The 25,445-nt window shown below is 47.2% G+C and overlaps 1 protein-coding gene across 3 annotated transcripts; it reads left to right on the top strand.

The window, feature by feature from the left end:
* Positions 1 to 233: 233 nt before the first annotated feature.
* GDNF (glial cell derived neurotrophic factor) lies at positions 234 to 23,834 on the top strand. Of its 3 annotated transcripts, none has more exons than XM_040977672.1 (3): positions 234 to 288; positions 4,824 to 4,922; positions 23,350 to 23,834. In XM_040977672.1, the coding sequence occupies exons 2-3, from the start codon at positions 4,850 to 4,852 to the stop codon at positions 23,832 to 23,834; spliced, it is 558 nt and encodes a 185-aa protein (XP_040833606.1). In that variant the 5' UTR covers positions 234 to 288; positions 4,824 to 4,849. The 3 variants fall into 3 exon arrangements, with proteins under 3 accessions (XP_040833606.1, XP_040833604.1, XP_040833605.1); XM_040977670.1 differs by having other exon boundaries at positions 4,824 to 5,000; XM_040977671.1 differs by lacking the exon at positions 234 to 288 and adding an exon at positions 3,315 to 3,342 and having other exon boundaries at positions 4,824 to 5,000.
* Positions 23,835 to 25,445: the final 1,611 nt, after the last annotated feature.

Below are 25,445 nucleotides of genomic sequence, written 5' to 3'. Positions count from 1 at the left end.
AAGGCAGGGACAGCGGCTGCTCGGACTTGGGCTTCTGGGAGTACGGAGGTCCGACGCGGGAGGTGTCGGCAGCCCTCTCCCTTCTCGCGGCGGCGGCGGCTGGAACCTTGGCCGCCGCCTCCGGCGTGCCCTCGCAGCCTCGCGCAACCCCAGGATTGCGAACTCGAACCCCTGACCTACGAGGCGGGGCTCCGCGCTCCTGCCCTCGGCCCGGATGGGTCTCCTGGCTGGGACTCGGGGCACCTGGAGTTAATGTCCAACTGGAGGTCTGCGGAGACCGGATCCGAGGTGAGTGAGCGGAGCGGGCGGGGGGTGAGGGGAGGCGTTTGCGTCGCCGGCGGGAGCAGCGGGCTGAAGGGTACACTAGACTGAAGGGTGCGGCTGACCCCCGGGGCGGGCAGGCAGTGAAAGCGGGAAGACTAAAGGGAGTCCTAGGAGGGAGGAGAGAGACAGAGAAATAAGTTGGATGACACAGAGCCAGGCCAGCAACACGGAGGGGCAGGTTGCCTTTTCCACGTGGACGAAAATTAGTGGGGGCCCTGATGCCCGCAGACCCCGCCATACCGGAGAGAGAGAGGCGATCTCCCGCCCAGACTCGATGTGCGGCTCGGGTCACCTCGGAAGCCATCGCCAGCTGCGGAGTGTCCGCGCCAGCTGCAAAGGAGCTCACTGCCCCAAGTGTAACTTAACTGTTGAGCTACTTTTGATCTGTTCAGAGGGAAAGCGCAGGCCCGGGGGAGCGACTTGAGGCGAAGGTGCTGCGATCCTAAAAATAGAGGGCAGCCTCCTCCGGCCAGGTATTTGCAAAGTCATATCCCCTCGCCCTTTTGGGAACCCGGTCGCTAGCGCGCGTGCTCCCATGGAGGGTCGGAGAGGGAGGGGGCCCTGGGATGTCCCAGACTCAAGTCCTTCTCCAACAGACTTGGGACTCCTCAGGGTCTCGCCTAGGCCACCCAGGTGTTGGTTCGTGACCTTTTTAGTCCCGTGCTCGGTGCCTCCACCTCCCAGTAACACCTGCCTACCCACCACTGCCTGGCACCATCTGAGCAGCTGAGTGGTGGTTTGGTTTTCAGCCCAACTGGTGGGAAGAAATCCCCTCTCTCCAATTCTCGCCAGGAATGCACACCTGGGGGTTCCCCCAAACCTCCAGCCGCCTCTCTAGTTTTCAGCGCAAGGCTGAACCCGTCTGCAGAGCTGAGGGTGCGCTCCCTGGAGTGCGGGCAGAGGGCTTCCTAGCCCCTAGACTGCTGGGCCAGACACAACATTTCCGCCCCCAGCCCCGATGTGTGGGAGCGCGCGAGCCCTTCCAACTCAGGGTTTTGGACCCTGCAACTTTCCAGTGTTTCGAGGAAGAGCCGCAGCCCTATCACTTCACGCACAACACCGCGTCCCGCAAAGGCCCTTCCAAGTGGGAGCCACGGGGCTTCCGCTCGGCCCCATCGCGGTTTGGCTGAGTCTTCTCCTGGGCGTGTGGGAGGTGTCGCCTTTTCAACAAGTGACAAGTGTCCGGGTGTCCGGGAAGCGCGCCATAGCCCACCCCCGCCCCAGGAGGTTCGGCTGCCCCAGGACCTGGAGCCTGGCCTCGCTGCAGGGCCGCCTTTGCGGCTAGCCTGCTAGCAGCACCCGGCCTTCTTTTTCCTGGCTTCGCCTCGGGGAATCACAGTGGTGGGGAGCTAAGCATGTACACTCCCTCCCCACCCCCGCCATCAGCCAAGGACACCCGGCGCAGTTCAGAAAGGCAATGGATCTTTCTGTAGTTTCTGTCCCTGCGGCCTGAGAAAGCAGCCAAGTTTATAGCCAACACCGCCCCCAACCTCAGCGCCCCAGGCTTGCCTGAGACCTGGGTCTAAGGCTAAATGCAAACACACCTCTAGCCGGCCAGGTACAGGGAGGTGCGGGGGACAGGAGGTGGGGGCTCTGGAGCCGGGAGTGCCGCCCGCACTGGAGCCGCCGCGGGGACACAGGGGAGGGGCCGGAGAGTGGGGTGGCGAAGGAAGGTGTCTAGAAGAAGCAGGTTGCCAAGGTTTTCCGCGCAATGGGAAGGGGAAAACCGGGAGAGAAAGAAGAGGGAGCCTGAGCTGCAGGGATGTCGGCTAGGACATCGCAGATCCCCGGGGCTGCTTCGGATTTAGAGAGGGTGGTGAAGCCAGTTATGGTTCTCCGGTTTTCTACTTAAAATGACAACGCAGTCTGTCGGCCCAGTGGACACAGTGGGGACTCGGGCGGTTTCTGGTGCCCCCTGGTGCCGGGAACTCAGAAGCGTCCCGCGGCCAACCCGCGGGCGGGAGACGAGCGAGCGAGCAAGCGGCGGCTTCTGCAGAATCCGCGGGCTTTCCGGGACTTGCTCTCCGCCCTACCCTGGGGGACCCACCAGGTGCCCTTCTGGAAAACATTTGTCCAAACCTCACCGGAGGATCGACCTTTGCCTAGCAAAAAAAAAAAACAAAAAAACAAAAAAACAAAAACAAAACAAAAAAAACCCACAAACAAACAAACAAAGGGGGTGCGGGGTTAGCTGGCCCCGAAGACTTACTGCGGGGGAGCTGGGTTCTCGCACATGGCAGCGTGTGAAGCGACAAGCATACGCAGCAAAAGGTGATATAGTTGCGGAGAGGTGGGGGAACCATGGCAGCACAATTGTACATGAGTTTGGGGCAAGTGATACAGACTCAATCTGGGAAGGCCCTGGGTGAAGAAGACCCCGATGGACCCAGAGGAAATGGTTGCATGCGCCATTCCTGGAACCCCTCTCCCCGCGCCCCGCAAAATACGGGGGACTGAAAAGCCACTCTGATTGGATGGGGTCCCCTGGCGGCACTTGGAGCAAGGAATGCGCCCTCCCTGGTCCTGGGACGGGAGCTCTTTGTGAACGCTGGCGACTCCGACAACAGGGCAGGAGGTGGGAGCCTCCTCTGGCGGGGCGAGGAGTTTTCCACTCTGTCCTCTTCTGCCAGCTTCGCCACACTTGTAACTGAGGATCTCTACGTCCAATTTAAAAAGCCCTCAGTTGGCCAAGAGAAGGGAGGAAAACAAAAACAAACAAAAGGTGGGAGAAGAACCTTTTGGAATGGAGCATCAGCCCTGCGTCTCGCTACTGGTCTGCATTGCTAGCCATTTTACATGCACCCGAGACCTGGCACCCAGGGGGGACGGGAGGCACACCTGGCACGCTGGTCTTTAGCCTGTGCGCCCTGAGTCTGAGACTGAGACGTGGCTTTTCCCAGGGTTTGCAAACCTGTTTAAAGTTTCCCAGTCCCCACACTGCCGGAGCCCAACAGCTGCAGAGTGAACAAACGGATGCCCCAGGGCTGGGAAATGAATTCATCTCCGTAGTGGTGGGAGGTGGCCACTAAATTCAGCGCTTACACCCGGCCTTGACGCTTGGGGTGCCACGTGGAACTTGGAGGTTAGGGCTATGGGGAGTTATGGAATGGAGACAGGTGCGCCTGTTCTTAATGTAATGGAAAAGTTTCTACATTTACCTGGAAAGTCTTCTCCCCACCACAGGGAGAGGGGGAATCCCCCAAATCCTCTTTACCTGGAGGAGGGAGTTGTTGCGCACAAATAGCACCTGCATAAATCCCCTGAGGATTCTGTCTGTCCCTGGAGAGAACAACAGCAGGAAGAAGAGCGCTGGTGACAGTTCACCCCTAGGTGCCTCGGCCCCTCCTCGCCGCCTCATTGGCCTCAAGTCAGGGGTGACTTTCTTACCACCCCCCTCCCCGTTGTCTATGAGGCCTTCTTTTTAAGGGGTGTGGGGCCCGAGAATCTAAACCGAGACTCGTCACTCATTCTAACAAAGTGAGCCCCGACCCCGCTCCTGGGGAGGGACAACCTAGGCCAGGTTGCCAGCGCACGTCCAAGCGTGGGTGGGGCTCTGGGAGGGGAACGGATTAGAACCAGAATCTCGCCATAAACAAGAATAGAGGGTGAAAATGGCAGGGGCTATGTTGAGCCTTTAATGTATACTCCTCTGGAGCTCCCCGTGCGCTATTTGATGTCCATAACCTTAAGAGATGGAACTAGTATTTTAAGTCGAGGCCATGCTTCGAGTAATTAAGTAACTTTAACCCAAATACTCCCACGTGGGCCCAGATTCTCCAGGTCTCTACTAACTTCTTGTTCCCCGGTAGTGTCTTATCTAGGTGGGAGGGAAGAAGCAAGGAAAAGATCGCACTCAGTGGCACCCCTCCCTCCCCCCATCCTCAGCCTTGCCCCGCCTATAGCTGGGAGCTTGTAGGACCCAGCTGTTTTTACCCAAGGACCATGATAGGTCCTGGGAGCCTACGAGCGTTCCTGGGTTGGATCTCTGGTGGGGGAATACCTAGTGGGGGGGAATGTCTAGTGGGGGGGGGCATGTAGAGTGTGCCCTCCAGGAAATGGGAGGAGGTGTGCGTTTGCAGCGAGGACTGCCCAGGAATCTGGGTGTCCTGTTGCGGTGTGGAACGGAGTGGGTTCCCAGCCTAGGAGTGCGGGTGGCAATGGCTGTGCTTGAAAATCTTACCCTAGGGGCAGGGTGGCAGAGGAAAAGGTCAGGCGCGGCCTGGCCAGGGGAGCAAGAGCTGCTTCTGGGTCACACCTGGGAGAAGAAAGTGAGGAAGCAACTTGAAAGGAGGGCAGAGGAGAGCCAGGGGAACAAACGGCAGGCGTGCAGCCGTGCTCGAGGAGGGTGGTGGAGTTTGGAAGGAGTTTGGAAGGCTGGAGGAGTTTGGAAGGGGCCCGCAGGGACCTGATGGGCGGGGGATATCGCGCCCTGGGCGCACGAGCCTAACAAGTCTTCTTGCCGGTTCTCTCCTCCGTCTCCCGCTGGCCCGCCCGCACAGGTGCCGCCGCCGGACGGGACTCTAAGATGAAGTTATGGGATGTCGTGGCTGTCTGCCTGGTGCTGCTCCACACCGCGTCCGCCTTCCCGCTGCCCGCCGGTAAGAGGCCTCCCGAGGTGCCCGCCGAAGACCGCTCCCTTGGCCGCCGCCGCGCGCCCTTCGCGCTGAGCCGTGACTGTAAGAACCGTTCCCTCCCCGCGGGGGCGGGGACCGCTGGTGGACCCCCCTCGCCGCCCCTACCCGCGCCTGCACGCACCTGGTGGATGCCGTAGCCCCCCCCCGGAAGTGCACCACCGTCCTGTATGCCTTGCCTGTATAAGCCACGAGCTGCTTTGCTCAGCAGTTAGTGTGGAACCTTCCCTCAGTCCCTTAAACTGCCCGATGAACAGAGATTCAGACCACGACAGGAACACGCCCAGGTACCCCCACTTTTTCCCGACCCCATATACAGCTCCACTCCTCCATTTTTAAGTTCTTTCCCTCCCCTCCAACCCACCAAGCTCTTTATCCGTTTTGTTGTGCCTGCCCAGCCCTGCTTCGTGCTGAAAACAATGTACTTTTATCCTAAACTGCTTCTGCAAGAGGCCAGGCTTTTCACAAAAGCTAGAGACAGAATAAAAGGGGGAAAAAAAAAGCGCACAAGGTCCTCAATTTCCAGAACAAATAAATATCTGGGGAGTGTCAAATCTGTTCAGAAAAGTTCAGTTCTAGAGAAGCACAAGGGGAGATTATGCCGGCTGGAACTAAGGGGGAAAGCTGTAGTTCACCAATGTGTGTGGAGACAAAAAAAAAATTCAGAGTCAGGGTTGTTCTTGTCAGAGTACGGGTCTGTGCCGCTTGCAAGTTGACAGGTTTTAGACGCAATTCAATTGAGGCATGTCAATTGTGATCTAATAATGATAAATTTACCTTCCTCTGGTCAGAAATGTGTTGCTTAAACAGGGTCTTCCTACATGAAGTTATAGTGCCTATCAAAGAGGTATGTGATTTTAGAAGGTAGCAGTTGAAACGCTGACATTGCCCCTAGCATAGGGCAGGAGAGCTGTGTGTAACCAGAATATCACATGGCCACTCCTTCTGCCTTCCCCCACTCCCACCCACACACTGGAATTATCCCACCAGGAGTTCTGTACTTAATACAGTACCATCAGGGTTCAGATGGGCCAGTCCAAGTCAGCCATCAACTAAGAATCCTCCAAGGCTAGGGACCTAGGGGGCAGGAAAAAACCCCAGGAAATGGGATATTTTATGCTTAACAGTTTCCCGGAAATCCCACAACAAAGAGTGCAACTTTGAAAATTAGGTAGATTATAACTTCAAGAGTGATTTAGGATTACAAACAGGACATGGTGATCCCTTAGATCAAAATCCATGAAATTCCGTCAGTTCCCTATATCAGCCTATTTGTAAAGACTTTCCCTTATGTCACATGCACAATGCTTCTTTGGAGCCGCATGCTTGAGAGCTCAGGACCTGGTGCTCTGTTCAGGGGCCGGCCAGGCTGTGGCAACGAAAGGCGGTGCCTGAGGATGGGTCTCCAGCATGGATGTTCAGGGAAGAAAAATGAGAGTGTCGATCAATTCATGGAGCCTCAGCACAGAGTATCCTGGTTCTGTGTTCAGCTAGCTGTGGGGTTACAGATGAGTTATTTTAAACTCATTGGAACCTTATACCTGTTCAATAAGAGGCAACTCTGACCCAAATCATCAGTGGCTCTGAGATCTGCCCCTTGGCCTGTATAGTCCTATCCCAGCCAGTCCTTAGGACAAGCCCATGCTCATTGGAATCACCTGGGGAACCTTGAAGACCAGTGCTGGACCTAACCCTAGGAGGGTCAGATTTACTTGGCATAGAGTGGTCCTGGGTTTCTGGAAATTGAGAACCTCCCACCCCCACCCCACTCCCAGTGAACCTGATGTGCCACCAGGGTTTTGTCAGTAATAGCTTGATGATATCTAAAGAGACACAATCTGTGACTCACCCAAGTACAAAACGACAAAGCAAGCAGCGGACAAGCTTCTGATTACTCAATCTGCATTTGAACCAGCAGAACACACCCAATTCAGTTTTAGCTATGGGAGACCTAATTGATCCTAGAGGAGACCTGAAAGAGAAACATTCCCAAGGAGAAACTCAGCGGCATTCTAAGCCAAATTGATTTCTTTCCAGGTATGTTCAGTTCGGTAGCAAGCTGTCAGTGCAAGGAAGGCCAAACAATGACAGTGTGCAGACTTTGGACACTCCACCAGTGTCAACACGCCCCTGTCACAGTACTGACATTTATATCCTGCACTGCACACGGAGCAACTGGCTAAGGCTTAGGGAAAAAAACATTAAGTCATTGCATTTCATTTGAAAGTAGAAAGTACCATAAATTCTCAACCCTCTAGTTCCCTTCAAATCTGTGCAGCTTAGGGATCAAGTGAAAGGACTTTGATGTCACATTAAGCGCCCTGTGCTTTTCAAAAGCACTGGTCCCTGACCTGTCTGCACACTCGCCCTTGAGGCTCTATGTCTTCTGCTGGCTCCACTGTGGATGTCCTAAATTTTCACAGTAGGAGCTAACCAAACAGGACCCACAGTTAGCCAACTGGCTTTCCTGCTAATTGGCTCTAACTTGGTCCACGCTGCTCCTATCGCGCCTTGTAAGTTGTCTAAACTCACAGGTTAATGGTTTCCTTCACCTCCCCTCTCCCCCGTCCCCTGAGACATTCAAGACTTTTCCCTTTAGCTATCCCTGTACATTTACTTTGCTTTTTGCCAGTGTCTTTTGCAAAGGGTGATTAGAGCAGGTGTGAGACGAAGCTGCAAAGTGGACCTCACAGATGCCAGAGCATCTGAGAGCTGAATGGAAATCCTTTGCAGTCCTCAGACTGAAAGGGGGTAAAACAGCTAGTCTGAAAGGCCCAGAGATTCATTCATAAGGAGAGTCTGCCAAAGCTGGCATCAGTTTCCCCAAACCTTTAAGATGCACTTTTTATGGAGGGGAAACACTTAAAATGGGAAAAATTTTAAACTAGTAACTAAAACCACGTTGTACTGTGTTGTCTGAATTCATTCAAAGCTCATTTTACTCACAGTCACCATCTCAATCCTAGATGTATTTCCCAAGTAAAAGCATAAAGGGCACATGGTTTTATAAGTTGCAATCTACATGAGTCATATATTCATTTAGCACATACTTTATGTGTGCTGAGTACTGTCCTAAGTGCTAGGAATACGTTGGTAAATCTGGTAGTCAGAAGTAGAACATACTTAACAATACATCTGACAAATAAAGCATTAAGGAACCTAGGACCAGGATGGCAGCCTTAATTTGTATGAAACTGGAAGCCAAATAGAAGGAAATTCGCATTGTTAAACCATAATTACACCTAAATCCAATTTACTGTAATATAGTAGAATTATATTCTGCCACTTTGGTAGCAAATTCCCTGTAGAACAACCTCTTAAACCGAGCTGGCAAGTTCTCAGGCTATCACACAGAAAAGAAACCCTGTGTAAACCATGCTATAGCTAAAGTATAAGTCACAGGACCATTGTGATGGTCTCCATGCTGTCTTCTACAGAAGTGCAGAGAAATCAGGGAAGTGCAACAAGCAAGGGCTAAAGCAGATTAGAGTCAGGATCCCTACCTGTGGAAGGTGGGGAGCATGTTAAACCTGCCTCATGACACTGACACGAGGATGAAATAAGAACTGCTTTGGAAAGTCTGTGCTCCATAGACACACACCATAGGGGCCACTTGCCCTCTCCTACTGCTGGCTGCCTCTCCGGGGACAAACAGTGAACCCCTTCTGCCACAACATCTGCCAGGTCACTGCTCTAAATGGGGGCATTTCAGGTAGCACGACCTAGCACAGACAAGAGTGGAAGAAATGCAGGCTTGTGAGGAGGCTATTTTGGGCCCACAGTGGGTTGGTCAGCAAGTAGGCAGGCCAGTCTTGTCTGGGATTCTGCCCCCAGGTCAGCTGCCCTGGCTTTTCCTAGGTGACATAGCTCTGTCCTTTCTCTAGTCTCTCAACCCACATATTTCCCATGGAATTGTTCCCACTGGATCCTCCATGCTCATGTTAGGGAGACCCTCCATGCTCATGTTAGGGAAACCCTCTTCCTCAGGGTGAAGGGAAGAAGTCACATCCTCCTGTATAAGTAGTAGGAAGCTGTGTGTTTGAGTCTACCTGCATGAAGACAGAGTGCTTCTGTTTTAGATAATCTGGCCAGCCACTGAATCTGAGGTGTTTTTTAAGTAGAAAACATTTTAGTATACCTTCAACCTACCATCTCTCAGCTAGGAAATCTTTTAGTGCAGTAATTGAATTAAATGTTAAGCTTTCAAACCTAATGCTAACAGATACTGAATTCAGAATACATATACTTGTTATTGCTTATGAACCACTTGAACAAATGATACTGTACTAGGTATCTACCTAAACTGGAGGAGTGCTCTGACATTTGGAATCTTATGGGATCAAGAATCTGCATGTCAGTTTGTGTTTTATTTTTATGTTGTTTAAGAGGCAGAAGGAGAGCATGCATGCATGCCTATTGGCTGGTTCACTACCCAAAAATTCCTGTATGGTAGGGGCTGGGCTGGGTCAAAGGCAGAAGCTATGAATACAATCCAGGTCTCCCTTGGGGGATGGCAGGAGTGCAATTACTTAAGCCACTGTTGTTCTCTCTTAGGTACTGACTCAACAGGCACCTGGAGTCAGGAGCCAGAGCCTAGATTCACACATATCCAGATACTTCAACGTGGGCTGCAGGCATCTTCAGTACTAAGCTACATGCCCAATCTAGCATTTCTGAGACTTGTAGGGGTACTGATACCTTACTCAACATGCAGGGTCAACATCTCACTCTGCCCCAAGTCTAGATGTCTATTTCAAACTCACTGATGGAGAAATCTTTTCCTTTTTTGAAACGCAAACATAGACAGATAGTCTTGTACCTGCTGATTTACTCCCCAATGACTACAACACCTAGGACTGAACCAAGACCAAGCCAGAAGCCAGACATTCAGTCAGGGTATCCCATGTGACAAGAACCCACATATTTGACTAATCACCTGGTTCTTCCCCAAGTGCTCATTAACAGGAAGGTAGGATCAGAAACAGAGCTGGGACTCAAGTCCAGATAGTCTGATAAGAATTACAAGCTCCCCACATGGCATGTTAATTGCTATGTCAAATGCAGACCTGAGAAAACCATTTAAAGCTGACTTTGAATTCCCAAGCTGACCCAATATCTTGTGCAATATCCTCAAAAGTTTCTACCTTAGCTGATAAAAGGTATCTGGTATTTTCCTTTCCTAATTTTCCTTTGATCTTAGTTTGTTTAGTACTCATGGCCAGTAAGATCTTCATTTGATTAAAATGCTTATTTTTTAATTAGTTACTTGAACTTAAACCAAAAAGGAAGTATTAAACGTCTTTCCTATGCTAGATGCTAACAGACTTAAAAAGCAAATTTATGACCTTAGATAACCTGAGCTATTTGTAAACCATGGCAGATGGGCAGATGAGTGGGTGGATCAATTGTACAGGTTGATTTAACTGTCATGAGGGCTTTATATGAACCACAGACATGGTGAGGAATGTTAGCAGTGAAGTCACTGGGCTTGGAAGTTCAGAGCACAGAATTGAGTTGGTACAAGAAAGATGAATCTTGGGCAAGTTTGGAGAAAGGAAAGGGTGGCATTTTAGTCCAGTGAGCAGGATAGAATTTGTTTCCATGAAATGGAAAAAGGGTAGATGACAGAACCAAGGAAGACAGACAAGTCTCCAAGTTCCTAGCAAGAGGTGCTTTAAAAGAGATAGGAAATTCATTGTGTCTTGGCAGGTGAAAGCCGAATTCTGAGATGCTATAAAGTTCAGCCATTTAAAAAAAAAAAAAGGTGCTTGCTTTGCTTTCTGTGGCAGTGGGTGGCTCTGGGTGGCTCTGGAGCTGGAGGTGACAGAGAGTAAGAATTTGACTTCAGAGCTATTTTGCACCAAATGCTCTCTAAAGTACTCAGACTGTGCACAAGTATGTCCTGCATTTTGAATATTCTCTAATCTATAATTAGTTTCTAGGCCATAGGGCCAGCTGGGTAGCCTATTAGCCCTCAAGTAAGAAAGTTAACTGCAAATAAAAACTTATTCTCAATGTTCATGCCACAACACCCCTTGCTCTGCCCATGCAGGTAGCTCAGTTTTAAACAAAAAGGTCAAAGTCAGGTAAGTCTGAGCTCTCCAGAACCAGAGGAGATATGTTTTCCCCACTTGAAAGGTGAAGAAAAGATTCCTAGAGAGAGCCCTTGGAGGTCACAAAGCTTGGGAAGCCAGAATCTAGCCAGTAATTTTTGGCTTAATACAGACTGTGCTCCCAGTTTCGTGGACTTAACAGAAACATTTGGCTTGCTGGAGACAGATTCACTATCCCTGAAACACAGGTTTCCAGGAAAACCCAACAAGCAAACTCACAGAAAGGAGGAGCGGGTGTGCTTACATTTCCCCCAGGCTGTATCTCTGACTTCCTTCTGGGCTGCTTGGGCCTGCGCAGTATTATTTCAGTGCTCAGTCCAGGTTGTTTTAAGGAGAAAAGAATATAGATTTCTCTAAGTGTCCATATCAAGCGAGGAATGGATGCTTCTCAAAATGAAAGACAAAATCCCACGTTTTTATGCCCTTGAGAAGTCTCCCTGGATAAGCACATTTGAGAGGGAGATACTGGGTCTCAGATCACTCCCATCCTGCCTAGGAAGAGGGGACATACACATGGCACTAAGCACAACCACAGAGTGCCACAGCAGTTGTCCTTGTGGGAACTGAGTCACCACTGGGAAAAGCCCCCATTAGCTCAGGAGAACCAGAACCATTACTGCATGGCTTTGGTGAGGTAGGTGAGGTGGAAAGGCTTGTTTTTATGTGTGGCCTATTAACAATCTCCCCGCAAACTAGCCAGCAAGAAAGCTGGAAGGATGACTGCACCCTTTTAAGTGGACGTTTGAAGTTTTCCCCATGAGTTCCCACTTAGAGACTGTTAATATACTTTAAACAGATTTTTGGTAAGACCTTAGTCCTGCCAATTTAGCTTGTTTCAAAATATCTACTAAATCTGTTGGCCCAAATATGTTGATTTTTTGATTCAGAAAAGGTCTACCTTCATTTTCACTTTAAACATGCATGTTAATATTGAAATGAAAATTGTCACACTTTGGGGGCCTTAATTATAAGATGAATACACAGATGTGTAGAAGGACAGAGAAGCAGATAAGCCCCTAGCCTCATCACCCAGTCAGTTTTTCATGATTCATATGGGGTTCCAACTCTGCCGGTATTCAAGAACAAGGAACACCCAAAACCCTTTACTGAGTGACCTCTTTGGGGCATTTGTCTCATTTTGTACTGCTGAACCACTTGTAACATTCAATACAGCCCTTCCAAGAATAAACAGGAGGTCTTACATAACCAGTTTTCAGTCTCATGAAACTCAGCATGTATGCATGTATTATGCTACTAGTCTTTGGAACCCATATTCTCAACTGTGACAATAATGTTCTTCAGGCTTCTTTTCAATCCCTAATCATACATTACACTTTTTTTTAAATCCGTTATCTTTATCTTTCTTTTATCTAGAGTAATTCCCAAGTCTATTCCCCTCCCCTCTGACCTTGACATTTTTGTATAGTTTTGATTCTCTTGCTACTGTCTTCCAAATTGCCCTTCCACTTAGAGCCATCTGATTACTTCCATTTGATTAGACTGGGAAACACCCCGGTCTAATGTTCATAATGCCCTGTGCTCATGTTATAAAGCAGTACATGATATCAGTTTGTTCCCAGGAGCCCTGCACACCTGAATGTCTTTGGGTGGCACCTGAAGGTGTTTGCCTGGGGCCAGGGCCCCACAGTGAAATGCATGAGATAGAGGAGAAGCACAGCTCTGTAGGTGAAGTGTGAGGGCAAAGATAAGGCATGTGGGGGAGGAAGAGACACTGCTTGGGCACTGCCAGGCAGACCAGTGCTAGGGACTGCACCTGTGCAGGTGCAGTAGACCGTGAGTCCCTCATTGCCACCCATGGGTGCTGCTGAAATTTCACATATTCCCAGAGGGACATTACTTCAATTCAAAGATACAAAGACATATAGCTTTGTCTGTGGATTCTAAAACTTGTATGGTTAAATGTCAGGCATTTCCAAAAACTCAGAAGAGGTAGCACAGATCCCAAAAGACCTGCACATTCTGCCCCCAGACCACCATGCTAGGGGCCCCACGTTATGGGCAAAAGCCATAGCTCCCATAGAATGAGCTCGACTGAAAGGAAGACAAAGTTTGAGTCCCCTTTGAGGGGTGATCTTGCCTTGTCTAGAGACTACAGGGTTGATCTTTGGGCTAGAATGTAGTTGGAGAATTCTCACAGGTGTGAGAAAAGCCATGACACTGGCTTTTCTGAAGCACTATTTGTCACATGCTTTCTGTGGCCTGGACATGGAACAGAATTCTTTCACATTACCATATTCATCTTGACCTGCAAGTAAAGTATGGCTCTCCCATTTTAAAGAAAGGGAAAATGGGGCTCAACATGATCTAGAGGCAGAGTGTCTGATCCAGTGTGGGATGCTCAGATGTGATTCTCCTGACTGCATCCACAAGTCAGCGAGGAGAAAAATCAAGCATTGGAGTTTTGCAAGTGCAGTGATTTTAGAGCCCATACCTGATTGACTACCTTTACAGTCTTTTGAGATTTCAGTACATTTGTTCACTGGGCAGTTAGAAAGTCCCTCCTCATAACCAACCAAAGGTATCTATCAACCAAGTTTAAATAACAATTTTCCACCCTTTTTTTCCTTTCATCTTTTAGTCCTTCTTCTCATGCAAGCCCCTAAGCACCTCAGGGTTCTTTTACCCACTATTTACCTAGTCCCTTGGGAAGAGTGGAAGGAAGCTGATCACAGAATTCCAGTGGGAGATGGTGGCCTCTCTTTGGGATTAAGAAAGCTTGACTTCCTACTAGGTTTCTTTGGAAGCTCAAGGCATTACTTGCCCCTAATAATTTTTTTGTGCCTTGCTAGATTTTTCACAAAGGCAGAGCCCATGGTGTGCACTTGTTATCACTGGGTGTTTATTGCCTACAGTAGAGTGCTTTTAGCTCACACCAGGGAGTCCATGAATTAGCTAACAAATGGACGCCCTGTTGAATGTTTTCCTGATTTAAAAGCAGAAAAAAATGGGCATTTTCTCCCTGGGGGTTGGAAATGTATTATATTACTGTAAAATTATTAACATAACTATAATAAAAGTATGGGGCCACATAGGCAGAACTCAGAACAGAGCACTGGATTCTGAGTAGTGAAATGAATACACTGTTCCCTAATGGAATGTTCCTGGCTATTTGTATTCATGGGGTAATTTCCAGCACATTTATTACAAGTTTTCTTAGCTGAGTTATAGGATAGCAGTTTCAGATATGATATAACTAGTAAGTGTGTGATGTTGGGCAAAGTGGCTAGGGATTACAAGTCAAATAGCATTTTAGTGGGCAGAGTGGTTTTCACAACTGCATCCGAGGTTCCTTTTTCTATGTTCTGGAGTGGTGTGCATTCTTGATAGTCTTTTTTCTTCTGTCTTGAAAGAATCCAGAAATGCTTTTTTTAAAAACAACAAAACGCTGCTGTTTTTACAAAGCAAATACTTTTCAAATAAACTGATGTCGTGCCTTATTGTCAACAAACCACTGGTCATGGAACGATTGCACTAGTAGTTCTGGAAATGGCCACAATGGCTTAGTAAAAGTCACGGATGCCAATTGCCTCCAGGAAAGTGAATGTTGCAGACCCCTCTTATAGTTAGCCTAAGAGAGCAATGACCAGAATGCTCTGTCTGATGCTGGATGAATTCTGTGTCCAAAATAGGAAAGCAAGGATGCTCCTTGCATAATGTAAGATGTGTCAGCATTCATTGCTTTGTGACTTTAAAAAAAGTTTGAATAACTAACAAATTCATCATTTTGAAGTAATAGCAGATGGCTATTAAAACTTCACAGAATTTCTCCAAAATCCAAAACATTCTCCTGGATGACACAGCACACTTCAGAGGTGTCTGATAGTCAGAAACAAGCAGGCATTGACAACCCACAGATGGCCTTCAAGTGCTGGCAGTGGCCATGTCACAATCCATTTTGTACCATTCACTGTGGGCAGGACTAGCCTCAGTCATGAATTGGAAATGACCTTAACATATTTTAAGCAGCAAAAATAGAAATAAAGTCATGAATACGATTGAGAATTTTCAATTTTTTTATTTTAAAAATTAAAAATTTAAAGATAACATTGAGAATCTAAGAAAATGGCAAGTTTGGTGATTTGACTTTTGGGTGCTATAGACTGCCAGAATGCTAGCATGCTGCTTGTTGTAGGATGTGCTCTAAGAGGTCCTTGGTCTATTGCTACTTTTGCACGGAGTAACTGGGGTTAAAGAATGCCTCACACTGGATCTGGGAGCTTATAGCTGCGCATGCAGGATTCTTTCTGTGCATCTTTCCACCTCTCTTAAATAGAGCACAGAAAGATGACTATCTAGATGGCTTGAGAGAGGATTGGCTGTGATTATTTCAAGCATAGCAGAGATGCTGAGCCCAGAAGTAAAACAGAGACTGAATCATGCTAGATCCTGAAATATCTGCTGTCGGGTTGAAGAGCCTAGCCTTTTGGTGGTGGCTGAGCCACAGTGCTGCCCAGGCAGGCATCTAGAGATAGTCTCCCTGGCAAAGGTGACTGAAAATCAGTACCTGGCAACACTTTCCAGCCACAACACAGCCTGTTTCCCCTAGGAAGGCCCCAAAGACTAGCATGCTGACCTTCTATGAGTTAAGGGACTAGTCCAAGGTCACACATCAAGGCATCAGCTGACCCTGGCCTGGAATCTCAGGCTCTGTCCTCTCCACCTCTGTGCCGAGTCTTTATCGTTCTGTGCCAGTGGGAGCTAGAGAAGCTTCCGGAGCCAGGGCCTCTCTGTCTGGATCTGCCGCCACTGCTGGCGGCTAGTTTTCCGGTTTTGCCTGGGAAATTGCCAGACCTGCCCCTGAGTGACGTGCAAGAGCCAGCGCACCAGAGAGACGCTGCTTGAGTGGCACGGCTTTTCCCTTCGCCACAGCAGCCTGATTTCAGGTCCTACTTAACGTCATCCGAGTTCACACCAGATTTTGCAACAGCAAGTGTATCTCTCACTTCCTGTGCTGCAGTCAGTGAATGTGTGCAGGTGAAACCAACATGCCTTGCTCTGGTTTCAGTGTTAATGACCCCCATGGCATGGGTCATGAAAGGCTGCCTGGGAATGCAATTTTTACTTAGAAACTAAAACAAGTTGGAACTGTGAAACTAAAACAACTAAGTCCACATTTTCTGGGGCCTGGAGCAAAGATATGTCTTCTCTGAGCCTTAGCTTCCCCATCCTTCAAGGAATTCGTGAGCCCTACTTTCACCTCCCAGGGCTGTATCACCTTAAATTTCATATGAAAATTAGCCGCCACCACCACCATCCCTGCCCCCCCCCGCACCCACCTGAATACTGATACTCTTTCAAGTGCTCCCAGAAAGCTACTACGGAAGGTAGAGCCTGATAAAATTCTGTTATATGAGGAATTCTAAAGACGAGTCAGTCAGATAATTCTGAGAATTATATTTCACTATTAGTGAAATAAAGCACAGTTTTATCTTTTTGAAAGAGCAAAGTAACTGATCCTCAACTCCTGACATTCATGGGACTCTTCTGGAGTGGTTGCATCCGTCCTCAGATGACCTTTCCTTTTCACATACATATGTAATGTGTGTGTGTCTATGTGGACATGTGCATGCATGGATGTGTATATGGACATGCAGAGAGAACCTGTGCTTTGCAGATGCTGGACTTGCAGAGCAATTTGTACTTCACCTGCAATACAGGCAGGCAAAGCAGACCAGATCAGAGGCTCTGCAAACAGCCCTTTCTGGGAGGCTGTCCATGTCAGGTCAGACTGCCTGGAACCATGGCAATCCATGTACTATGCTCTATAGCCTTGTCCCCAGCACCAGCCCTCTTAGTGAGGAGCTCCAGACAGTGGTTGCAGACACAGCTCTTGTGTGTGTGGCCCTCATCTGGTCCTTTTCCTCCCAGGTCCCTGAAGTTCGATTCTCTACAGGGCAGTAGTCAGGCAGAACCTTCTTCCTATCCCCCAGAGTAAGAAACATCTGGGGCCTTTCACAAGCAGATGGTAGACAGGTCTGCAAGACCTGTCTTCTGGAAGAGGGCTCTATGGGTAGCAGGGCCAGGCCCCCTTCTCCTTTGGAATCCTCAGAGCTTCAGACACCCCACCTCTGCCCTCAGAGTCTATTTCCATCTTGGGTAGGGAGTTAGGCCTTCACCCTTTTGCAGCTTCCCTCTTGGGGGTCACGGTTGAACATTCATACTGAAAACCAGGACACAGAGGGAGAGGGACACCCAGCTGGGAGCATCTAAATGAGTCTGTGATTAGAAGATAATTAATCTGTACTGTTTATTAAGTGCCATCTGATATTGTGGGAGAATATATCCTGTATCATCCATGGGTGCCAGCTTAGCCGAGTTAGTGTTTTCAGTTACATAATTTTGAGTTCAGCTATTAAGGGAGTATTTGGAGCCCTCACCGTAGTCCCTGTGAAAATACAGTCAACTCTACAAAGTGGTCCCTATCCCTGAGCTTTGTTCCCAAGGCGACATTACTATTTTGTTCCCCCATAATCAAGGGAGGGCAAGTCTTTGCCATGAAGGGTTTGTCCCCGGAGTTTGTGCTCCAGTGTGAGGTTTCATTTGTTTAAATAGCACTGTTTATACAAAGGACACACCAAGGTTAAACCAGTGTAAATAGCTGAGTGCCAAAATATTTGGTCGCACTCTGAAGGATGACTTAAATGCATCTGAGCATCCTGATTTTTCAAAAACCTTAGCTTTTAAATGGACATGTTTTCCAAGATAGCTCCTCCAACTGGATGTGGAAAATAAACAAGTGTTGACTATTTTTTTTTTGAAGTTGACAAGTATTCTACTATTATGGTTAAGACCAATGAGCGCTGTTTGTGTCTGGCATCCAGCCAGGTTCTTTCAAAGAAGACAGTGATGCATCATTCAGTCTGAAGTTACAGAACTAATTCAAACCTACCCCTCAGCTTAGTGAATCCCTGGAAAATGGAGGTTGCTGTGTGCTTCTCAGTTTGGGGGAGGTTCTTTGCCTGGACTAAAATAGATACTTCTGCAGAATTCTTAAGCACAGGCTCAGTGAAGTCTGCCTAGCACCCACCTCTGCAGATGTATTTGGCTCCTAATGATTCCCAGATGCCTAGTACCGATACATTCAGGCTTTCTTTATCATGGAATGTAATCGGCATCAAAGGGCTTGGGATTATGAATTTAGCTGAGAGAGACAGCACTTACTTGTTCTGTGGTTTGGAAAACACAATGCTGTCATTTGTTGGTTTGCAGAAATCTTATTCTAAAATGTCAAATTCAAATATTTGTTCTATTTTTTTAAAAAGATCAGTAAGGGTCACCTGTAGCCTGAGGTCAGACTTAACAAGGTGTCCAAGAGATTTTCCCCAGGGGAAAGAGGAGTTTTCATCAGCTCTAGCCTTGTTGCATGCTTAACTGAGGGCTTTCCAGGTTCCAGGAACGCTTTTTGATAAATGTCTTTTATTTTCTTTGAGCAGTTTTGGGTTCATAGCAAAATTGAGAGGAAGGTACAGGGATTTCCCCCATGTGCCACCTGCTCCCAGACATACCAAGCCTCCTCCATCATCAGCATTCTCACCAGAAGGGGACATTTGCTGCAGTCCCTGACTTCACATTGAACCTGTATGACAAATCCTCATCACCCAAAGTTCATGGTTTTCATCAGGATTCACTTTCAAATTAGACAGAGCATGGGTTTAGACAGATTCTCTGACATGTATCTACCCATACCAGAATACCTTTTAACTCAAGGTTAGTACTCTGTTTACTACAGCATGCAAAATCTTAAAGTCATTTGTGCATTCACAGAACTGTATGGCATTCATCCAAAAAGCCCAGGTAGAATTCAAAATAAGGACAGGACTAACCCTCCTCAAAGTGAGGCATAAGTATGTCCTGAATATTGTTTTCCTTGTCCCTTGCAATATTTGGGGTTATTTTAATTTAAAAGTATTCACTTCCTGAAATTCAGATCTAACTGGACTTCTCTGAGAAACAAAGCCTATGGCACCCACAGAATCAAAAAGTCTGAAGAGAAGGAAATATTTTTTGAGAATCTAGAAAATATTTTAGGATAGAAAAGGACACTAAAGTGCTAACTCTGGTGGTGTGAGCTTATGTAGCTTGTAAGAATTAAAGAGACTCTCTACCAGAAACATGGCTCTGTATAACTCAAATGTTCTCCCATTGATTTGTATCAGTGTGGTAACATCTCATCCTTTGTGCTCACTCTTCAGTTGGTTGTGAATTGTTCTGAACTTCAGTGTTCTCAGACTCCTACATCAAGTCAGGAATTCTTGAACAGAGCCAGGGACCCCAGGATGTGAGAATCCTATTATAAACTGAAGAGTTGATGCTGTTGTAGTTTTGGAACTCAAAGACTTTTTGTGTCTTAACTAATCATCTCTAACATATCTGTTGTAGCAGTTCAGTTTTCTCTAGAAGTATCTTTTTTTAAAAGGCACATCTTTTTAAAAAATTTCGTATAATTATTTATTTAAAGACATCACAAACAGCATTAAAACAGTTCATTTTATTAAAAAAAAATAGTTTGTCTCTTTGGATCATTTGATTTAAAGGTTTCTTTTTTAAAATTTTTTAAGGAAGCCTCCTCCTAAAGCAAGTTGAATTAAAAAGCAGTCCAGGGGCCCAGCGCGATAGTATAATGTTTAAAGTCCTCATTATGAACACGCCAGAATCCCATATGGATATCGGTTCGTATCCCGGTGGCCCTGCTTCCCATCCAGCTCCTTGCTTGTGGCCTGGGAAAACAGTCGAGGACAGCCCAAAGCGTTGGGACCCTGCACCCATGTGGAAGACCCAGGAGAGCTCCTGGTTACTGGCTTTGGATTGGCTCAGCTCCAGCCGTTGCGGCCACTTGGGAAGTGAACCATCGGAGGGAAAATCTTCCTTTCTGTCTCTCCTCCTCTCTGTATATCTGCCTTTCCAATAAAAGTAAATAAACCTTACAAAAAAAAAAAAAGAAAAGAAAAAGAAAGAAAGCAGTTCAAAGAAAATGACAGTTCAAAGTTTTCTCCTATTGGCCCAGTCCCCTCTCCCAAATGGAACCTGAGTGCACTGAAAGTAATGGGAAATGACAATGCCACTCAGGGCATCATAAGCTCTCTAATGTGATGCATAGGCAGGCTGTTCAATCTGTAGCCTTTCATTTTCTCACAAAATGAGCCTCAACTGATTCCTTGAAAAATTCCAAATTCTTTTCCCTTCCTAAAGTGACTTGATTCATTCAGCAAACACTTTTAGAGGCCCCAGAGAACAATTCCTACTCTGAGAACTTGTGGTCCATCAGTGAACCATTCAGACCGAGTTCCTGCCTCTTTTCATTGGCATTTGATCAGAAAAAGACAAGTAACAAAGGCAGAAATAAGTGGGGCCACGTGTTGGGCTATAGTAAGCATGTGGGGGTAGGCAGCAGGGCAGGGGGTTCTGGATTAGGAGTTGAGGGAGTGCATTTTAAACAGGGAGGTCAGGGTGAGGCTTGTTGGTGTCTGCACTGGAGCAGAGACCAGGAAACATGGGAGTGGTCCCTGGTGCTCTGGATAAGCAGAGATCAAGGCTGAACAGACACAAAGGCCCGCGTCCCTGGCTGTGTCTGAGCTGTACTTCTCAATCCAGATTATTCTATCCCTAAAGGATATTTGGCAATTTCTGGAGACACTTTGGCTTGTGGTGACGAAGATGAGGGTGCTACTGGCAGGTGCTGGTAGGGGCCAGCATTGCTGCTAACCATCCTGTAGTGTGCACAGGGCAGTCTAGCCCCAATACCAGCTGGGTTGAACTTGAGAAACCAGGACAACAGGAGGGAGAGTAGGAAGAGAAGCAGGAGGGGAGGACAGAGGTAAGTAACAAGGTGGAGGAAACAGAAGTGGCCAGGTTAGACAGGGCATATGGACCTCAGCTTTTACTGGAGGAAACATGGGGAGCATTGCAGATTTTTGAGTGTTGGGGAGGACATGACCTGAGCTCAGAGTTTAAGAGTATTCCCCTGGCTGCTGAGTGGAAAATAGATCACATTAGAGCAGAGGATGAAGATGGAAGGCGGAAGATCAGGTCGGGGCTATTGTAGTTACATAGGCAAGAGATGATGAGGCTTTAGCCAAGGCCAAAATAGGTTTATGACCTCTACAAATGGAATTTTCCAATGTTAAATTTCTACTACCAAGCAATGAAGCAATCTAGGATTGCAGTCCTCAACCTTTCCATTATATATTATCCACTCACATACATAGCAGGCTGCTTCAAAGGGTTTATGGAGAAATGGAATCAAGCAATAAGTTTAGAAGTACTGTTTGGGATTCCCACATCTCACACTAGAGGATCTGCGTTCAAGCCCCAGATTCCATGTTCCTGCTAACTGCATACCCTGGCAGGCAGCAGGAAGTGAATCTAGGAGCTGGCTCCTGTCCACTCCTGTGCTAGTTCTCTATGGAGTTCCTGACTGCCAGCTTTCACCCCAGTCCAGGCCTGGTCACTAAATGCTTTCAATGATGGGAATTCTATCTCTGTCTCTCTTTTTAAAAATAAGATTAAAAAAATAAGCCTGCTTTTGTATCCCAAATTTTGAAATTCATCTAATATACATTTATATGAACTTGCCCCCTCATACGTACATATATGGGATATGTGCATGTTTGTGAGCTTAAGTATACATGTAGATATCTATTACATGCACATACATAGGGTTAAGTTGCCTTAGCTAGGTTTTCTTACATATTAGGATACCTGATGTGATTTATTAATTAGGTTTGTTTGACATTGGTTATATATTATTTATATTTTATTTTAACACAGACTTGGGGGGGGAACCACCTTTATTCTTGCTAACAACCCTTTTGAGATACATATTTCTAAACCACTCAGAACCCAAAACAAAGTAAATTAATTGAAAATATGATAAAAGAAGCATAATAGCTTACTACCTAGCAAATAGGAGTTTGAATTTCTTTCTTCTTTTAAAAATCCATTAAGCTGTTCCCAGCAGTGGTCTTCTACTCAACCAAAGCAAACAGCTGCTGAGACATGACAGGAAATAGCAAGAGACTGCTACTTTGTTCTTGTACCCATGAGTCTCAGATGATGGACCACCCCCTCGTTGTTACTCTAAGGTGCCTTCCTGGAGTACACATCTCTTGTCCTGTTTTTTGCAGCCAGACAGTGGGACCATGTGGCAGCCCACATGTGTCCCCACTCTCAAGTCTGGGGGCCATCCAGCCACAAACAGTGGTTCTGCTTGTTTGTGGCTGTGAGTCACTGAAAGCCGTTGGAAGGGCCAATGTTGTGGTACTTGGAACTTCCACAGCACATGACAGAGCACTGATTCCAGTCCTGGCTGCTCTGACTGGCAGAGCCCTGGCAGGTGTAGGGCATGTGGGACTTGAACCAGTAGATGGAAAGTTACTCTCTGTGTGTCTTTTCCTTTCTCTGTGTCACTTTTAAGTAAGTAAATAAGTCAATTTTTGGAAAAAAAATAATAAATGCTGTTGGAAGGAACCACTATCCTTTTTCATTAGAGTCAAGCTGTTTCAGTGAAGTGGCAGGTTCATCTCATTGTTAGTAAGGGAACAGTTGTTTTGCTTTTTCTTCACTTTTTTTCAGGAAGTTCTGGAAAAGCATGGAATGCATGAGCTCTCCCTGAGTTCTGTGGAGATGGCTCTTGCATCACATAATCATGTGGCATCACAGTTTCAGTAGACTACTCCGTATTCCAGATGAAAGCAGCCAAGTTGGGAGCCTTTAGCCTTTGCCCCCTCTAACACCATATTTCTCAAAGCTTAGACCTTGAATATCAGAATTCCTTGAGGGCTTATTAAAAATTGCAGATTCTTTGGTCCCTCCTTAGACCAAGTGAGTTGGGGTATCTCAGGGCAAAGCCGGGAAATTGCATTGCAGTGAATCTTCTGGGGCATTCCACACATTGAGGTGTGAGAACCACCACTCTCAGCTACATGAGCAAGCCCAGATTTCAGCCCTAAAGGATGGGCCTGCTCACAGCAGCCTCTCTGTAGACTTGTTACAAATGACAGGTACACAGCTAAAGATTTGTTTTCCACAGGGTAATATGTCAACCACCGCATGAGTCTGCAAAGCACTGCATGGAACATTTCGGTCCCTATCTGGTGGGAACAGGGTAGAAGGGGACAGTTACAGTAGTCACGTAGCTCAACTGGCTGACAGTTTTGCTGTGGGTCCCATCGTGGCTGACTCTCAGGGCACCTTGTTCTCGAAGCCTGCCTGGCATGATCACTATGATCTCATGTGACATTTTCTCTTTTCTCCTTAAACAGCAAATATGCCAGAGAATTATCCTGATCAGTTTGACGATGTCATGGATTTCATTCAAGCCACCATTAGGAGACTGAAAAGGTCACCAGATAAACAAATGGCAGTGCTTCCTAGAAGAGAGCGGAATCGGCAGGCTACAGCTGCCAACCCCGAAACTTCCAGAGGAAAAGGTCGGAGAGGCCAGAGGGGCAAAAATCGGGGTTGTGTCTTAACTGCAATACACTTAAATGTCACTGACTTAGGTTTGGGCTATGAAACCAAGGAGGAACTGATTTTTAGGTACTGCAGTGGCTCTTGTGATGCCGCTGAGACAATGTATGACAAAATACTCAAAAACTTATCCAAAAGTAAAAGGCTGGTGAGCGACAAGGCAGGTCAGGCATGTTGCAGACCCATCGCCTTTGATGATGACCTGTCATTCTTGGACGATAACCTGGTTTACCATATTCTAAGAAAGCATTCCGCTAAAAGGTGTGGATGTATCTGACTCTGGCTCCAGAGACTGCTGCGTATTGCATTCCTGCTACAGTGTAAAGAAAGGGACCAAGGTTCCCAGGAAATGTTTGCCCAGAATGGAAGAAGAGGACCAAGAAGGAGGAGGAGAAGGAAGATATGGATGAAGAAGAAGAAGGCAGCAGGCATGGGAGCCTGGTAGAGGAAGATCCAGCCACAGAAAACTGGACAGAAGAGAAAGAGAGAACAAAAGGCTGTCAGGACTCTCCAGGATGGCCAACCATGTCAACAGAAGCTCGGGGCTGGCGTCCCTGGCTGCCTGTGGCGTCATCCACTGTCACCAGTCGCCAGTGCAGGTGCGGATGTGCTCAGAGGACCACACTCGTGTATCTCTTGTGGTTTGCATTCATGTGTCAAGAGACACTGGGGAGCCCATCCACCTGAGGTCCACCCTTTGTCATCACGTTTTCCTGCTCAAAGTCAGAAAGGAGCATTTTCCTATCACTCAGGGATGATATCCCCTGGAAAGGAGAGGTGGGAAACGATTGGAGGAGCAATAGTAGTAGCCTTTGAATTGGAAAGGTGAGGCCTGGGGTTTAGTATTACCAGCATTATGGGGGGATAACAGTTGGTGGTTGACCCTGAACATGGTGCACAGGGTGGGAAGAAATTGTTTAGGAATCCAAAAGGCTGTCCTCATGATTTCAAACACACCTGAGAGCATTTCCTTTCTGTCCTTGGAAACAGAAGAGTTATGGTTTCCGGCGATGGCAGCAGCATTGGTATAGGAGAGCAAGTGGGGAAGACCCAGCGGCTGCCCTTGGGGCAGGCAGCCCAGCCCCCCACCCTGGCCTGTCGGTTTACAGAGAGACAGACGTTACATACCCAGCTCCACTGATGCGTGGTCACCAGTGACCAGACAAGCTAATCGATGCAATGCATCTTGTTTCAGATACAGAAATATAGAGAAGATATTTATTGAGATTTAAGTTATTGTTATTTATTACCATTCACTAATGAATTTCTCTCTCTTCCCTTATTTATTAAAGTTTCTTTTCAAAGGTGCCAAAGTATATGTGCTCGCAAAATGCAAAGATAGGTGACAAAAGGAAATTTTAATGGGGGACGAGGGTCCAGACTTTTCAAAGTATTAACAAGTTTTTCACTAGGCAAAAATCACTTACTTTACCTTTTAAGAAAATCCCAAATCCCAGTAGCTTCCTTAGGTTTCAGCTTTTTCCTTTCTTTTTTTTTTTTTTTTTTTTTTTTTTTTAATATGTCAGAAGGAGCATCCCAGACCCTCTGTGTTCCCAGGAGAGCTGTGCAGGGGCAGGGGCACTGGGCTTGATTTCTCCAAGGCCTCACCACCAAAAATATTCACCATGAGTCAGTCCACTTTCTGTTGATCTAAACTCTTAGCCCCTCCATATCTATCTCTCAATAATATGCATAGCCATATTATTATACATACACACATACACATATAAGGCTAAATTCCTCTTCCTAGGTAATCCTGGATTTAATGCCACCCTAAAAATGAACAATTCTGTCCAGGGGGCCAAGGCTCGGCCCTGAGTGTGGGGACTCTCCCTCTGCCTGCCAGCTCCCTCAGAAACACTCTGGCCACCCAATATGGCCAAGTCTG

This window comes from Ochotona curzoniae, unplaced genomic scaffold (genome assembly GCF_017591425.1).
Source record: "Ochotona curzoniae isolate NIBS_2020 unplaced genomic scaffold, NIBS_Ocur_1.0 contig_2754, whole genome shotgun sequence".
Lineage (NCBI taxonomy): Eukaryota > Metazoa > Chordata > Mammalia > Lagomorpha > Ochotonidae > Ochotona > Ochotona curzoniae.
This window is presented reverse-complemented; position numbering and strand designations above follow the sequence as displayed.